The sequence below is a fragment of the Schistocerca gregaria genome, chromosome X (genome assembly GCF_023897955.1).
Source record: "Schistocerca gregaria isolate iqSchGreg1 chromosome X, iqSchGreg1.2, whole genome shotgun sequence".
Classification (NCBI taxonomy): domain Eukaryota; kingdom Metazoa; phylum Arthropoda; class Insecta; order Orthoptera; family Acrididae; genus Schistocerca; species Schistocerca gregaria.
The window spans coordinates 794,054,831-794,073,052 of NC_064931.1; the positions used below are offsets into that span (position 1 = coordinate 794,054,831).

The 18,222-nt window shown below is 43.7% G+C and overlaps 1 protein-coding gene across 3 annotated transcripts in view; it reads right to left on the minus strand.

The window, feature by feature from the left end:
- LOC126299467 (leucine-rich repeat-containing protein 40-like) overlaps positions 1–18,222 on the minus strand; it is a 222,958-nt gene that overhangs the window by 42,878 nt on the left and 161,858 nt on the right. For all 3 annotated transcript variants that reach the window (XM_049991387.1, XM_049991388.1, XM_049991389.1), the window contains 2 exons: positions 12,519–12,713; positions 9,233–9,376 (listed from right to left, as the gene is read on the minus strand). In XM_049991387.1, the coding sequence (XP_049847344.1) occupies positions 9,233–9,376; positions 12,519–12,713 (339 nt within the window). The remainder of the gene's footprint in view (positions 1–9,232; positions 9,377–12,518; positions 12,714–18,222) is intronic.

Below are 18,222 nucleotides of genomic sequence, written 5' to 3' on the forward strand. Positions count from 1 at the left end.
TACAGTAAGAAGCCACCAACAAGCAAGGCCATTTACCACTAGTACAACAAATCTGTTACAATGCGTTGCTTGTACCCAGCAAAGAGAAGCAGACGTCCCAATGTGAGTGAAGTGAATGTGGAGCATGTACGAGAGACATTCATAAGGAGTCCAAAGATATCGGTGCATCATGCATCCCGTGAACTAGAAATGGCTTCAATGACAGTGTGGAAAGTCCTGCACAGAAGCTGCCTTTGATAGCATTCAAATTGGAGCTAGTGCAGAAGCTCAATGATGATGACAAAGAGAAGCATTTTGAGTTTTGTTCGCAATTGCAACAATTGAATGAGGATGGGAATGGCATTATTGATTGTTTAATTTTTAGTGACGAAACCACATTTCACATTAATGGGAAAGCGAACAGGCACAATTGTCGAATCTGGGATACAAAACACCCACACGAATGCATTGAATTTGAGCGTGATTCCCCAAAGGTAAATGTTTTTTGTGCCTTGTCACACCGAAAACTGTATGGGCCATTCTTCTTCGCTGAGAGCCCTGTCACTGGACATTCCTACTTAGACATGTTGCAGCAAAGGCTGATGCCTCAAATGCAATTGGACTCTCCATTCATCTTTCAGCAGGATAGGGCACCACCCCATTTTCATTGTGAATTCATTGGTATCTGAACATGGAGCTGCAGCATCGAAGGATCAGCCATGCTACACAAGGGGACAGATGTTTCCTGAAATGGCCTCCCCGATCACCAGATCTCAGTCCGTGTGACTTTTTTCTGTGTGGACACATTAAAGATCTGGTGTATATACCACCTCTAGCATGTGATGTACCAGAGCTCCAGGAGAGAATACAAGAAGTGACTGCCATACTCAACAAAGCCATGCTGGGATGGGTCTGCTACACTGATGAGAAAAGGGCAGATAGTCCAATCTCCTTGAGAAGATTGGAGATATTCTGTAATCAAAAATCACCTGGTTACACCTTGCTTAATGAGCAGAGAGTAATTAGGAGCACCCATTTTTAGGGGTACTTTAAATGTGATCCAATTATTTTGAAAGTATGGGACAATCCACCAGTCCATTGGTGCCCACGATTACTCACGATGTGAGTACACATGATATAATTGATGTGTTAAGCTTCTCCTCCAATAATTTTCATTTTCATCTTGTTTTAAATGTTCAATAACATCAAACTATGTGATCATTTGTCCCACTGAGGGTTTGTTATGTACAATTACGGACATTTAAGGTATTTTTCTATGAAGTGTACCACAGTCGCTCACTACATTTTTTTCACTTAGAAGTAATAATTTACAGGTCAAGCAAAAATTAATATTAATATAAAATGATGGTGTGAAAACTGTTATTACTTATTGTATTTCTTCAATTATTAAATTAATTACAGTCATATAAACTTTGTTAATAAATGTTGGAGGTTTTGTGAATGGCAAGTCAGAGGGTGTCATTTCTCCTATTGATGTATCTTTTGTATCTTTTATATTATTTATATTCTTGATTTCTCAGGTTAAAAATGGCATTTTTAATTTTAATTAGTGTTTTACTGTTCTTTTGTATAATGTCTTGGCCCCCGTTTAAATAAAATATACTCTGTGTAATAAGTTATTTGAATAAAGAGGTTCTGTGATGCCTATGTCATGCACCAAACTTTGCTGCTTGTAATTGTAAGTTGCATGCTCAGTTCAAAATTTGTTTGTTAGCTGCTATGTTGTTCTATATTGACGCCATGTTGAAGTTGTAAATGGTGCTTTTATTACATGAGTCTTCAAGACTCTAATATCTGGAATGTACCATGTGTCTCATAAATGTAACCATGTGTCTCATAAATGTAATGTACTCAATGTGACTTATGCCTATGTTATCAATATGGACTTAATGTCTGATTTTATGTCTTATACTTTTCTTAGCATTGAAGTAGTCACATGATGAATGAAATCAACTTGTTGTAACAAATGATTTAAGACCTCTTATGACTGATGCTTACAATTTTCTTGTTTACAATACTAATATTTAATTAGCTTCCATAACTGGTTTTGTAGTAGGCACCAATCATCAGATGGCTATGAGTAATTTTTTCACCATCTTAACTGCCTGTGTTAAAGTGTACAAAATTACAGTCACCTGTAATTTAATACATTTTTTAGTTCCAGCGATAGCAGCAATCCAAATAAACAACAACAATGTCTCACATTGTTTATTACACTCACCTCAATGAAATTCCAACACATGATAAAAAGGAAAGACTTCCATTCAAATACACGATATAGTATTGCACTAATCTTAATTAAGGTGTATTTAATATGTCAGAAGAAAGATTACAGTATCTTACATGAATAATTAACTTGAGAAACATTTGTGCTAGGGGAAAGACATATTTATGGAATACTCATCAAATGCAAATATGAAAAAAAAGAATACCAACGATGTTTGGACCATTTTGAAAGAACCCAGAATATTTTGTATGTCAATGTTTTACCCTGGTTGATAGCCAGCAGTCCTACACACAACAGGCAAAGTCAGTTTCATCTGCCATGAATGTTAGCTAGTGTTTTATGCAATGCAAAATGAATTCTTCTTATTGATTACCTCTGAAAAGGTAAAAGAGTGTGTGTGTGTGTGTGTGTGTGTGTGTGTGTGTGTGTGTGTGTGTGTGTGTGTGTGTGTTTGAGGTTTACGGGCGCTAAACAGCGTGGTCATCAGCGCCCAAACGCATAGAAACAGGAACACAAGCGGCGAAGGGACGAAGACGGACGCCGAACAAGGAGAACGGCTAAAAGACACAGGCCTGACGCAGTTCCAAATGCGCACATACAGAGGCAAAACAAGAGGAGAAGAAACACACTAAAAAAGGAAAGGAAACACAAGGAAAAGAGAACAGATACCGAAGGGAAACAAGGAGGTAATCGTGACTGGCGGACCTCTTACCTAAAACCTGGGTGAGCCAGTCACCCAGCAGCACATTAAAACCTTCTCCCTAAAATCTGAGGCAACAGATTGGACAGGACACAAAACCGTAAGACCTTAACCACAGTCGCTGCGTCGTCTTGCAAAATAGAGGGCAAATCCGGTGGCAAGGAAACCACCGCCCTCTGGTCAGAGAATAAAAGACAGTCAAGTAAAATGTGGCGGACAGTAATCTGGATGCCACAAGCACTGCAGATTGGGGGGTCCTCCCGCCGGAGTAAAAAACCATGCGTGAAGGGACTGTGTCCAATGCGGAGGCGAGTGAGGAGAACCTCATCCCGCCTGTATGACTGGTAGGACGTACGCCATGGTCACGTAGTGGCCTTTACCAGACGCAGCTTATTGTCAGAAACTGCCAACCACTTCTCTTCCCATTGATGCATAACACGAAAACGCAAAAGGGAGGTTACAGCATGGAGGGGGACGGCACATTCAACAACGTGCGGGAGGGAACATGCATCTTTGGCAGCCACATCCGCCAGTTCGTTTCCCCTAATACCCACGTGCCCCGGCACCCAGCAGAAAGAAACCTGCCGTTGCAGGTGGAGTAGGGCATCATGGATGTTCTGGACGACCGTATCCGCTGGGTACAAGTGTTGCATGGTCTGAAGGGCACTCAGGGAGTCAGAACAGATGAGGAACTTAAGACTGGTAACACATCTCATCTGCTCCAATGCCCGCAAGATTGCAAACAATTCGGCATCGAGGATGGTAAACGCCGCAGGAAGCCATAACTTGACGACTCGATCAGGGAAAACAACAGCACAACCAACAGTGTCCCCCTGTTTAGAGCCATCTGTGAATACAGGTACATGGTCCGGATGCTGGTTTAAAATATCGTAAAATAAGGAGGTAAAAACAAACGCCGGAGTGCAGTTCCTCCGGTTCTCCGACAAGTCTAAAAGGATGCTGGGCCTCTGGAGCAACCAGGGAGGCAGGCGAGTAAAACCTTGTCATTGGGGGGCCACACGCTCCACACCAAGGGACTCAAGCAAATGCTTGGCATGAATCCCAAATGGTTTTGTTGCCCTGGGACGACTGGAAAAGAGACGTTCCATAGGCGGTCGGGCAACGGTAGGGTATGCAGGGGAGGTAGGACAGGCAAGGAAATGACACACCCGTCGCACCATGAGGAGTTTCCGCCGGATGGCGAGCGGCGGTTCCCCTGCCTCAGCACACAGGCTGGGGATGAGGCTGGTACGGAAGGCACCAGTGGCCAGCCTGATACCCTCATGGTGTACTGCGTCAAGGATCTTCAGATACGAAGGCCTTGCTGACCCATACACGGTGCAAGCATAGTCAAGACGCGATCGGACGAAAGCCCTATAAAACTGCAGCAGACGCGCCCGATCTGCTCCCCAGGACCGATGGCTCAGACACTTCAAAATATTCAGTGCCTTCAGGGCCCGCACCTTGAGGTCTTTAAGGTGAGGCAACCACGACAACTTGGAATCAAAAGTGAGGCCCAGGCACCTCACAGTGTCTCTAAAAGGAAGAACGGTGTCCCTCAGACGCAATTCAGGGGAGGTAAAAAGACGCCGAGAACGATTAAAATGAACACACACAGATTTGTCTGCAGAAAAGGTAAAACCCGTCTTTGCAGTCCATGCCTCTAAGCGCTTTATCGTAAGCTGTAACTGCCGACTAGCACTGACAAGACTGGAGGAAGAACAGAAAACAGCAAAATCGTCCACAAACAAGGAGCATTGGGCAGGACTCCGGATAGTGGACGTGATACTGTTAATAGCAACGGCAAAGAGGGTGACACTTAAAACGCTGCCCTGAGGAACACCATTCTCCTGCACGTACATATCAGATAGTACATTACCAACCCGATACCGAAAGAGGCGGTGAGAAAGAAAGGAACGAATGAAGATGGGGAGACGGCCACGAAAGCCACACTCATGGAGTTGATTGAAGATAAGGCGGCGCCAAGTAGTGTCATACGCCTTGTTAATGTCAAAGAAGACCCCTAGACAATGCTGGTTACGTAGAAAGGCCTGCTGGATGACCGCCTCAAGTAGGGTCAAGTTGTCTATAGTGGAACGACATCTCCTAAAGCCACACTGAGAGGGGCTAAGGAGCTGCCTGGTCTCGAGCAGCCAAACCAGGCGGCGGTTGACCATGCGTTCCAATGTCTTCTCAATACAGCTCGTCAAGGCAATACTCCGATAACTACTGGGATGCGTTCGGTCCTTCCCTGGTTTGAGGAGCGGAATCAAAATTGCCTCCCTCCACGAGTCAGGGTACGTGCCAGATAACCATATCATATTGAAACAGTTCAGGAGAACTTCCTTGGATGGCAGCAACAGGTGCTGCAGCATGCTGTACCGGATTTTATCATGACCAGGTGCAGTATCATGAGCCACAGACAGCGCAGAATCCAGTTCCCACATTGTGAAGGGGCAGTTATAGGGTTCAGAATTTAGAGACCAGAAGTCCAAGTGACCACTTTCGATGGCAGTGTGGTAGCGGCAGAAATCTTGATCACAGTTAATAGAGGCGGTAGATTCCGCAAAATGCATGGCCAGTGTCTGGGCAATGTCTCTCGGCGCCGTGAGGAGACATCCCTGATGCAGCAATGCCGTGACAGGTAGCTGGCCGAGTTTCCCGGAAATCCTCCTGATGGCTTCCCATACTTTCGTAGAACTAGTGGAGCGAGAGATGGAATTCAAGAACGATTGCCATGACCGTCGTTTGCTCTCTTTAATCACTCGCCGCGCTCTGGCCCTTGCCACCCGAAAGGCCGCAAGATTGTCAGCTGAGGGACGGCACTTGAAGCGGCGCAGTGCTGCATGGCGGGCGCGGATGGCTGAGTGGCACTCAGTGGTCCACCAAGGGACAGAACGCCTCTTGGGATGACCGGATGACCGTGGGATTGACAATTCAGCAGCATGGGAGATCACGGCTGCAACATGGTCTACCCATTCGTGGACGCTGGCACGGTGTTCCAAAACAGCCAGTTGGCTGAAAAGTGTCCAGTCAGCTCTGCAAAGGTGCCACCGGGGCGGCACTGGTAATGCCACAGCCTCATCCAGGAGGCGAATCCAGAGGGGGAAGTGGTCACTAGAATGGAGGTCAGCTGCAGCCTCCCACAGAGCAGAATCCGCGAGTGCTGGAGAGCAAAAGGAAAGGTCAATAGCCGATGACGATCCGGAAGCAGTACAGAAATGAGTGGGAGCACCAGAGTTGAGGAGGCACAGTTCTTCAGACATCATGATGCTTTCCAGAATGCGACCTCTGGGGCAAGTAGTCTGAGAGCCCCATAAGATATTATGAGCGTTGAAGTCCCCCAGAAGAAGAAATGGGCGAGGGAGTTGGCTAATAAGGTCCGTGAGAGCCTCAGAGTCTATCGCATCCGGAGGTGGTAAATAAACAGAACAGACTGTGAGCCTCCGACCCACAAGAATGTCAACTGCAACTGCTTGCAAGTCGGTGACGAGAGGGAGCTCAGATGAGGGGTGCAAGTCACGGACAAAAACCGCAACACCACCCTTTGCCCTTTGCCCCGTCAGATCATCTTTTCGATATACGGTATAGCCGCGTAAAGAAGGAGAATCAGTGGCCCGAAAATGTGTCTCTTGGAGACATAAGCACAAGGGGCACTCTCGTATAAGGAGTTGTAATTCGGCCACATGCGTCCTGAAACCATTCAGGTTCCACTGTAATATGGGAGCCAGTGATCAGGGTGGCTGAACTTTCACCCTGCCTCTGTGCTTTGGAGGAGAGACCGTACTGGCCGGAGATTTATTCCTGGGGCGAGAAGATCGCCCCCGGTCTACATCAATGTCCATAAGATCCGATGACGACCCATGGGAGATGTCAGACAGTACGATGGCATCATCATCGGACCGACGCTGACTATTCTCCTCAGGTGGCAGAACCTTCATCTTCTGAGGCTTTGTCTTGGGGGGCTTGGAATGCAGAGCCTTGTCAACAGTTGGAGGTTGACTCGCCTGGGCAGAAGGCGCCATATGGGGGGGGGGGGGCTGGAAGTACCTCAATGTCAGCAACCACGGCCTTGTCCGATGTAGCGGGGAGAGCCGCAGATTGCAAAACAACCGCAGCAGCACAAGTGCACTGGCAAGCGCAGGTTTTAGTGCTAACACTAGCAACCTCCGTATGTGTAGCAACAGTGGCCAGTTGTACCGGTTTTTTGAGACCGGAAGCGAAAGATGTTGAAAACACAGGAGGTTGCATGGCCTTAAAGAGCTTCTTGGCCTCACCATAGGGGATGCGCTTAGATGTTTTAATCTCCTGTACCTTCCGCTCTTCGAGATAGATGGGGCAGATCCGGCTCCAGACAGGGTGACTCCCAGAGCAATTCACGCACTTCACAGGCGATGAACAATCGGCTCCGTCATGGGCAGGCTGACCACATTTACCACACGTGGCTATCCCATTGCACCCCAACGTAGTATGCCCAAAGCGCTGACATTTAAAACAGCGCATTGGGTTGGGGAAATATGGCCGTACAGGCAAACGTAAGAACCCCGCTTTAACATGCTCCGGGAGTCTCGGGCAACTGAATGTGAGAATAAACGAGTCAGATTTGACGAGGTCCCCATTGACTCGTTTCATAATGTGCTGCACGTCAACAATTCCTTCGTCAGCCCACTCAGATTTTAGCACGTCTATGGGGATATCCACCAAGTCCCTACACGTCACAACACCCTTACTATAATTCAAAGTGGAGTGGAGCTCGGTCTCGACAGCGTACTCTCCTAGACAATTTGCTTTCCAAAGGGCAGCGACTTGACGGGAACTAGAAGTTTCAACTAACAGAGTCCCATTGCGCAGTCGCTTTACAGATTTCAGTGTTCCTGCAATTCCCTCAAGACCCTTGTGGATGTAAAAGGGAGAAACCCTCTCAAAGCTACCCTCCTTCCTTTTAATAATCAAAAACACATTCTGATTATCAGCATGTGCTCCGTTACTACATTCTGTTAAATCTCTAGCAACACCAGGCGCTGGAGGACTCGCAGCACGTAGCCGCTTTTTCGATGGGGTGTGTTTTCCTACCAGCGGCCCACCCAAGCCACTGGTAGGGGGAAATGTTGAGGTCGAAGGGTCCATTGCGGTCCCACGAGCAGCTAGGGAACTAAAAGTCCACTCAGACAGAGCCCCGCGTGCCTGAGTAAGCCTTATACAACTGGGGTGCGGCAGGTGCCCCAGAGGTTGCCCGCTTGCGACTGTTCCACCCCAACAGCCATGCATCTTCTAGGCGCGGAGCACACCGAAAGATTGAGGGGTTTTTATAGAGGTTGGCCTTCCTCGCAATCCAGGCGGTCAAGCCAAGATTACCATTCCCCGCACCACACAACATTTCACCGCCGCGCCGTACGGTGGTCGCTGAAGCATGTTCGGGGGTTACGGTGACAGGACACTGGCGGCGCAGACCAGTCCCCAGCTCAGGACCCCGGGGTCGCCAAGCCCGTACTCAGCAAGTGAATGCTGAGCCCCTGGGGGTAAGGTAAAAGAGTAACTGATGATCAACTAGACGGAAAAATTGAGAATATGTGTGGATTGAAGTAGAGAAAAGACCTTTCCTCAGTACAATGCACTTTTATCAGTGGGAAAACTGAGCAATCTGAAATACAAGTTGCTGTAACATCCACCTTGTGCACTGTAATTAGCACCCTCTGACTTATACCCACATCTAAAAAGAACTGTAGTTGGAATATGTTTTCAGGCCAATAATAATAATATGGCAGTCATACACGGATATTTTTCTTACCTACCAGAATAACACATTGTGGATGGAATCTGCAAAATGGAAAATTGTTAGACAACTTGCACTGACGTAAATGTGGCCTATGTCAAAACTGTGTATATTTTACCTAAAAAAACTAACCTTCATTGCCAGAGAAAAAGCTTTTCACCTTGTCCATGCATTTACTGGTGTTGAGTTATGGCTTTTCCATGTACTAATTTAATAATAAAAAAAAAATATGTTACAGAGGCATGTTTACTGAGAAGAAGGAAGGATCTCATCAGTAACACAGTTAGAGATGGAGCACAGGCTTAAATTGTGCAAGGGTGATGAAGCAAATTAGCTAAGTGGTTTCGCAGGAATCGTCTTGACATTCACCTAAAGTCATTTAAGGGAGTCACAGAATAGCTAAATCTGGCTCACTGGATGGGGATTGGAACTGCTGTCCTCAAATACAGTGTCTTATCACTGCACCACCCAGCTCAGTATTTCAGTGAGAAAGGATAAGCATAAAATTAGATACACTATAAAAAGTACTTACCCTTCAGGTAATTCAGTGAGTCTGTTTCCTGACAAATCAACGACTGTTACAGATGCAAAAGCAGCTTCATCAAATACATATGGGGGAACATCTGCTAGATTTTTCTTTGCCAGGTTCAGACAACGAGTTACTCTCAAGTTAAACCTGAAAGAAAATAAAAGCAGATATCTGTTGGTAGCAACACCATATAAAACAGATAAAGTAATTCAATAAAAACTAGGGTATAGGTAAAATAGTCATGGTTACTGAGACCATATATCATTTTAAGGCTGGTAATGAAATTCAAAACAAATGACATGAATGGCAAGGATGGGAAAGGAAATGGACTATGCACTTTTCAAAGAAATCATCCTGGCATTTACCTTCATCAGCTTTGGATATTTGAATGTCATTCTTCTCGCAAATACAAGTTTTAAGATGTATGTAACATTCCCAAAAATTTATAAATTGCAAAGCAAAAAGTAATTTATTTTAATAACAGTATAACTTATGCAATTATGGTCATTTGAAAGTAAGTGAGACATGGTGTCGATGATATTCTTGCAGCTGTTGTGTGTACACGTTGTTCCTTCAGTCTAATTATCACAACTATCTCAATGTTTCGTGATCAATGAAGATTATGTAAAAGTAGTATGTCCAACATTTAGACAAGATAAATATGATACACAGATCACCAATTTATTTTCACAATAAACAATTAACATGAATTATTTTATCAATTTAACCCTATCATAACTGTCCTCAGATTCATCCTGATCTCCTTACATTTTTACTGACCCCTAGCCCAGTATTGATCTCATTGAGCGTAGTATGCTAACCGCTGCACCCCTCAGTGTGCTGAACACTGCATGCCTACACTAAATAAATAAAAAATAAAATTACTGTTTCTGCTAATTTCATAAATGTTCTGACCTGTGTAATACTGTAGTGTGGTCCACTATATCAGATGCTTTTTCTTAAATAATAAAGAAATCTACTGTCCTCAACTTATCATTTAGTCAGGTGTGTCACACACAAAAAAATAATTTAAATTGGCGACAATTCTATCCTGAAGACAAACTGTGGGTATCACTACAATTCCACCTATCAAGATGTATTGGTACTCTTTTTATAGACGACCTTCTTAAATGATTTGCAAATCCTGTTAGTAATGAAATCAGTCTGTAATTGTCAGCCGGCCTATGTGGCTGTGCAGTTCTAGGCGCTACAGTCTGGAACCGCGTGACCACTACGGTCGCAGGTTCAAATCCTGCCTCGGGCATGAATGTGTGTGATGTCCTTAGGTTAGTTCCGTTGAAGTAGTTCTAAGTTCTAGGGGACTGATGACCACAGATGTTAAGTCCCATAGTGCTCAGAGCCATTTTTTTGTAATTGTCAATATTATCCATTTATTAATTTTTATACAATGGATTAATAAAGAGTATCTTCATCTGTCTGGAAACTGACTGAGGGGGTGGAAAAAGAGAGGAGTCCACAAATAGAGGACAGCACTAATTTGTCACACCATTAATTTCTTTGCTTTCCCAGGAAATATATGTATTATACCAAATAAGCACCTCATTATCGGTTCAAAATGAAGATTGAGAAATTTGTTATGGATATTTAAAAAAAAAAAAAAAACCTATCAGAGCTCAATTCATATCTAATAAAATGCTGAATGAGATTCCACAGAATGAGGCTGACTTTTTGTATATTCCTAGGACAGACTGAGTGTATGTTACAGAAATCCAATATGAAAACTATCTACATAATGACAAAACAAACTAGTGGGTGCCTGAGACTGACTATGGACAAAAAACATCTGCTCATAACACTGGAAATATATTTCATATCATGAATCTGCAGAAGAGTTTAAAACATAAAATAATCTATAAATAGTAGGATTCTGTTCACACACTGTAATGAATTCAGGCAGCAGCATCTAAACAATTCTGCCATACCAAAGTAAGTGTTATGTAGAGGTGATTATGTCATCAATTTCAGTATCTTAAAAATTTTGCCTAACATTGACAATTACCACATGTTGCACAATATAAATTATGTGCACAAAATATAATCTGTGCACTTTGTTTACAGTAATTCCTTTGACAACAAATGTTCATCATGTTAAACAAATTCCTAGAAGTTACAATGTATAGGTGTAGGTAATACAATAGTCAAATAGTTCAATCATTACTCATGTAATGGACTGACTGAACGTTCATTTCCATAATGTTAGGGACACTGTAGCTGGTGTAAAAGAGAGAGAAGTTATAAATTGGTCACACAACCCATATTTAATGGCAGATGAAGTCTGTAGGATAAACATCACATTTCATTATGACAAAATAATTTATATATTGATATAAGGCCAGCAAAATTTTCTGACTTACAGCATCACAGAAATAATGGAAAACCTTGGTTGGTTGGCACTCAAACAAGTACAGTAATTCTCTTATGAGGCCATACTAATTAATGCTGATGATGTGATTATGGAAAACAATTGCAAGAATATCCTGCAGTGCCCTACATATCACTTTTGTAGCAATCATGAAATAAAGATTAGGGAAACTACACATTGTACACAGCATATATGCAATCATTTCTCTGATGCTTCATCTGTGAACAAAATGGGAACCTCAATCAAAAGTTATGCTACATATTTTAAGATTACTATCAGGATACAGATACAAAATGTACCATAAAAAATCACAATAAAAATAGAGGCAAAGTACAAAAGGAAATAATGCATTGTAACTTCCCATTTCATATGCCTGAGAAGTTTATAAACAGCACTTGATTAAGAGCTAATCACATACTCAAATGAAATGCATCAAAGACAGTTATGCTGAACAATATAAATGCTATGATAACAAGAACCAAATTAGCAAACAGCACATAAAAAGATTAAACTATTGTGCCAATCTCCCCCCCCCCCCCCCCCCCAACATATACAAACACTTTAAGACAAACAAATTTATATTATAACACACAAGCTTCAAACAACTAGAGTACAAACAATTGATGAAGTGCAGTTAACTAAATAAAGATGTTAATTTTGATCTCAACAGTTGTTTAGTTATGACTTTGACAGAGAGAAACACAACACATAACATTCAAAACAGGCATTTTCTGTAAAGGTTTGCTTATCCACAATTTATGTGACCTATAGTCCTTCAGATTACAAACTAAGAGCAACACTGTGAAAATTGAAGAATCTAAGCTCTAAACATTTTTGGTGACATTAAAATCTCAAACATGTTCTTCCAAGTTTTACATCCATTTCATTTCATGAAACTGTAATTACCTGTTGGGAAACTCCACTTCTTCAACCTCATCAGCCCTGCCTTCAGGATGATTTGCCTCATCTAACTTCTTACGCAACCACTGCAGTAAGTAAGGCGTTCCACATAATACAACATCCCTACGTACTTCTGACAAAGGGTTACCATCTACATGCAAGCTGCTCAAATGTGGTAGCAGGGACAGTGTAGCAGGCAAACTGTAACAAAAAAAATATTAATTTCTATAAAAGCAGTACCCGTATAAGAAGGCGAGTCAGTAAATAATAGTATTATAGCTTAAATTTTTAATAAATTTTAATAATGTGTGTAGAATCTGACACTTTGAATATTAATGTGTTGATGAAGAGTGGTACCAGCAGGTGTATACTCCTGGATGACTCAAGACATTGCTTCAGACAGCCGCCACTAGGTGTTGTGTTCTGCTTGGTGTAACTAAAACTAAGTTTACAATCATTTGCACAGGCACTGACACAGAGACCAACGGAACAAACAGGCAGTACTGTGGTTGATGAGGAAGATGATGAAGATGAAGATGATGATGAAGTTCAAAAAGTGAATGCTTCACCAGAAGTGAAGTTCAGAGCATAACAAAAGGCATTGTAAGCATACGTAAACAGTCCTGGGAATGAGCCATACCAAAAGACATCAACAAAGACAAGGTCAAAAAATCTACTACCAACAGCACATATTGAAGGCTTCATAAGGAAAGGAAGGAAGATTAGGATTTGATTCCTCATTGACACTGAGGTCATTAAGAGACAGAGAACAAGCTCAGAATGAGTCAAGAATGGAAAAGGAAATCGGTCATGCCCTTCCAAAGGAATATCTCAGCATTTGCCTGGAGCAATTGGGGGAAATCACGAAGAACCTTAATCTGGATGGTTGGATGTGGATTTGAACCACCATCCTCCAGTGTGCTAACCAGTACACCAACCAACTCAGTAAATGGCTTCAGAGAACACTAGAAACTGTCAGGCAAGTGGAGGGCCCTACATTCTACTAGCAGTCTTGTATCAGTGGACAGGCCCAAGTTGTATACCAATAGCAGCAACATCTCTGCTTGAGCAAGTTATAACCAAAACACTAAGCATGAATATCTTTGACTTGACCTCCAAATCAGTACTCATGCTGAATGGGGAATCAAAACCACTGTCTGATACTAAACCCTCTCCCCCCTATAATCTGCAAGCAGGGTCATATAGGAAGGGGCGAGACTGGTGGTGGAACCCCACCAAAGGCTTCCATCATACTACACCTGAATCGGCTGGGCTGGATGTCAGTACCATCTGAGGAATTGTTAGGTGATAGACAATTCCAGTGGAGCAACTATGTCCTGCCTGGAGGAGAGTGGGTGCCGGCTGCAGTCCAGATGCGGACAGTAATTCTGCCTTTACAGGCACTGCAATCTGTGGATGCTCAACCTCTGCAGACTGCTTGGGGAGTGGATTGCTGGCACTGGTGAGACCTGAAAGTGGCTTATGGGGTGGAAGCAATTCCACCTCCATTGGATCCAATCACTGGTTATTGTTGACCCCCATGTTGGTGCCTACATTGAGACAGAGGTTGTAGCTGTGACAGGCAGGCTTGTCCCAGGTGTATTTGCCTGAATCATGCCCAGTCAGCTGCAGTGGAGAGGGGTGGGGATGGGGGAGGGGGGGGGGGAGGGGATATATTGCAGTGTGGGCAGAGCTGATTTTGATGTTTGACTATATGCTCCTGGCTAGCTGAAACCTCAAACATTTGTTGCCCCCTATTGCCGATGACGATGCTTTGGCTTGACTCAAGGTTCCAACTGAAAATGCATGTCCATATATGGAGGTCACAACGTAATAAGGCTGTGTGCACGGGTGGTGGGCTCGAGGAGTTGGGTGCACCAGGTAGAATAGGGGGCGAGACCTGTGCCTGTGTGGAATTTTGGCTGGACTGTGTACATTTACAGAGGGGGGAGGGGGGTCCAGTATGTTATGAGGGAGTTAGTGAATGCTTGCCCAATCAGCTGTCATCATCATCGTCATCATCATCATCGTCATCGTCATCATCATCATCATCATCATCATCATCGTCATCGTCATCGTCATCATCTCCTCGTACATCAGCATTTTGAAGGTCCTAACCATCTGCTCAGCTTCAGACGTGGATGCTGGATGGAATGAGGCGGTAAAATGCAGATGCTGTGAATTGAGAGATGTTGTCAGAAACCAGGATGGAAGGTGGCCCTTCTATTGCAAATGTGGTGGTGAGGGCACGGTTGGTAGCTGTTGTGGTGGTCAAATCCCTCTGTGTCACACATGGAATCTTAGAGAGGGCATTGACAAATAGCAACCACACTGATCCTCAGAATGGTCTGGCAAAATCAATATGACTCTTTTCCAGGGGTGATCAGGGCGGTGCGGATTGATTACGGGCATAAATGTGGCAGCTCTGGCTCTTACCTTCTATGGTGGCATCAACACTGGGCCAGTACACATGATGTTGCATTACTGCTTTCACTCTGCACATTCTCCAACATGCAGCTGAAGAGGCTTCAGCATGCAAGAGTGTAACTACCATCCGGCATTCAAATTCCCCCACAGCTATCTATCATTGGTTTCAATAATTCAGCATCATAACGAAAATCGTATGTGCCATCCCAGGTCTGCATCTTAGGCAAGTGCATTGGCCAACCCCTCCATACAGCAGACAACACCCTGGGAAGTAGCCTGTTTCTGTTGCTAGTTCATGTGCCATAACTGGAAATTCATTGAAGGTGTGTTACGAGTGGTGCCAAAAGTAAGAAACAGCCCTTTATGCTTATCAATCTCTGCATCTAGGCCATACATTAAGTAGGAAAGTGCACCAGCATTCGAATGCTGCATCGGGGGCGTACAATGGATCTCACAATTATCGATACCGAGGAACAATGGCCATTGCTGCAGCCACTCCACAATTTTATTGGGAAGTTTTGAGTGTGAACTAAATAGCAAAAAAGGGGGCTTGTGATTGTCGATCATGTGAAATTTAGTACCACTGCAATATATGTGAAACTTCTTAGTGGCATATACAATAGCCAATGCCTCTTTCTCTATTGGCAAATACATTTAATGTTCTCGATTAAAATGTAATGGGCTGTTCTGTGCAATCGATGTATTTATGAGACAGTATGACGGCAATGCTGCAAGCTGAGGCATCAGTCACTAGCTTTAAGAGTTTACCCATATTGGATGTTGCTAAACAAGAGGCCAACTGAAGGCACATTAAAAGATGCAAGAAAGCTTTTTGGCATAGTTCTGATCACACAAATGTAACTCCTTTTTTACAGAACTGTTCACGCAATTTATTACTCAAGCAGAAAATCAGGGCAGCAAGGTATAAATTCATCATAATCATTATCATCATCATTATCATTACCACTTCCAATACCACTACCACCACCACCCACCAAAAGTATTATGTCTTTTTTTGTTTTGTTTGTCATGGTACCCATCGCTTTCCTGGGCATTGATCCGAGACTGTTTTGGATACTACTAGTAACTGTGGAAGTTCACCTGGCTGCCTTACAAGTGCTGCACAAGTACAGTTGGTTAGGGGGGCTGATATTTTGCTGCCTTCTGACCTGCCTGATTTTCTTTTACGGGTTTACTCCCCTACGGAGGATGCCTTCCCTACACCTAAGAGTCCATCACACCCTTTACAGGGAATAAATTTCGCATTATAAACTACTGGCCATTAAATTTGCTACACCACAAAGATGATGTGCTACAGTCACGAAATTTAACTGACAGGAAGAAGATGCTGTGATATGCAAATGATTAGCTTTTCAGAGCATTCACACAAGGTTGGCGTCGGTGGCGACACCTACAACGTGCTAACATGAGGAAAGTTTCCAACCAATTTCTCATACATAAACAGCAGTTGACCGGCGTTGCCTGGTGAAACATTGTTGTGATGATTCGTGTAAGGAGGAGAAATGGGTACCATCACGTTTCCGACTTTGATAAAGGTCGGATTGTAGCCTATCACAATTGTGGTTTAAGTATCGTGAAATTGCTGCTCACGTTGGTTGAGATCCAATGACTGTTAGCAGAATATGGAATTGGTAGGTTCAGGAGGGTAATATGGAATGGCATGCTGGATCCCAACAGCCTCGTATCACTAGCAGTTGAGATGACAGGCATCTTATCTGCATGGCTGTAATGGATCGTACAGCCAAATCTCGATTCCTGAGTCAACAGATGTTGACGTTTTCAAGACAACAACCATCTGCCCAAACAGTTTGACGACATTTGCAGCAGCATGGACTATCAGCTCGGAGACCATGGCTGAGGTTACCCTTGATGCTGCATCACAGACAGGAGCGCCTGCGATGGTGTACTCGTTGACGAACCTGGGTATACGAATGCAAAACGACTTTTTTTTTTTTGGGTGAATCCAGGATCTGTTTACAGCATCATGATGGTTGTATCCATATTTGGCGACATCGTGGTGAATGCACATTGGAAGCATGTATTCGTCATCGCCATACTGGCGTATCACCCGGCATGATGGTATGGGGTGCCACTGGTTACACGTCTCGGTCACCTTTTGTTCTCATTGATGGCACTTTGAACAGTGGATGTTACATTTCAGATGTGTTACGACCCGTGGCTCTACCCTTTATTCAATCCATGCGAAACCCTACATTTCAGCAGGATAATGCACGACCGCATGTCGCAGGTCCTGTACGGGCCTTTCTGGATACAGATAATGTTCGCCTGCTGCCCTGGCCACCACATCCTCTAGATCTCTCACCAATTGAAAACGCCTGGTCAATGGTGGCCAAGCAACTGGCTTGTCACAATATGCCAGTCACTACTCTTGATGAACTGTGGTATCGTGTTGAAGCTGCATGGGCAGCTGTATCTGTACACTCCATCCAAGCTCTGTTTGACTCAATGCCCAGGCGTATCAAGGCCATTATTGCGGCTAGAGGTGTTAATTCTGGGTACAGATTTCTCAGGATCTATGCACCCAAATTGTGTGAAAATGTAATCACATGTCAGTTCTAGTATACTATATTTGTCCAATGAATGCCCATTTATAATCTGCATTTCTTCTTGGTGTAGCAATATTAATGGCCAGTAGTGGAATTAACTTTGCCCGGGAGCGACAGTATTTCTCTGAGGTTTTTGGAGCTGGTAAGTTACTGATTGTATCCACATGATCCCGTTTGGGTGTGAGCCCTTTTTTTTTACATAATATATGGCTTAAGTCCTTTACACCTGGCTCAAATAAACTATATTTATGTGATCAGAAGTATCCGGACACATGGCTGAAAATGATTTACAAGTTTGTGGTGCCCTCCATCCGCAATGCTGGAATTCAATACGGTGTTGGCCCTCCATTAGCCTTGAGGACAGCTTCCATTCTTGCAGGCATACATTTAATCAGGTGCTGGAAGGTTTCTTGGGGAATGGCAGCCCATTCTTCATGGAGTGCTGCATTGAGGAGAGGTATCAATGTCAGTTGGTGAGACCTGGCATGAAGTTGGCATTCCAAAACATCCCAAAGGTGTTTATAGGATCCAGGTCAGGACTCTCTGCAGGACAGTCATTACAGGGATGTTGTTGTTGTGTAAGGACACTGCCACTGGCCATGCATTATGAACAAGTACTTGATCATGTTGAAAGATCCAATCGAAATCCCCAAATTGCTATTCAACAGTGGGAAGCAAGAAGGTACTTAAAACAT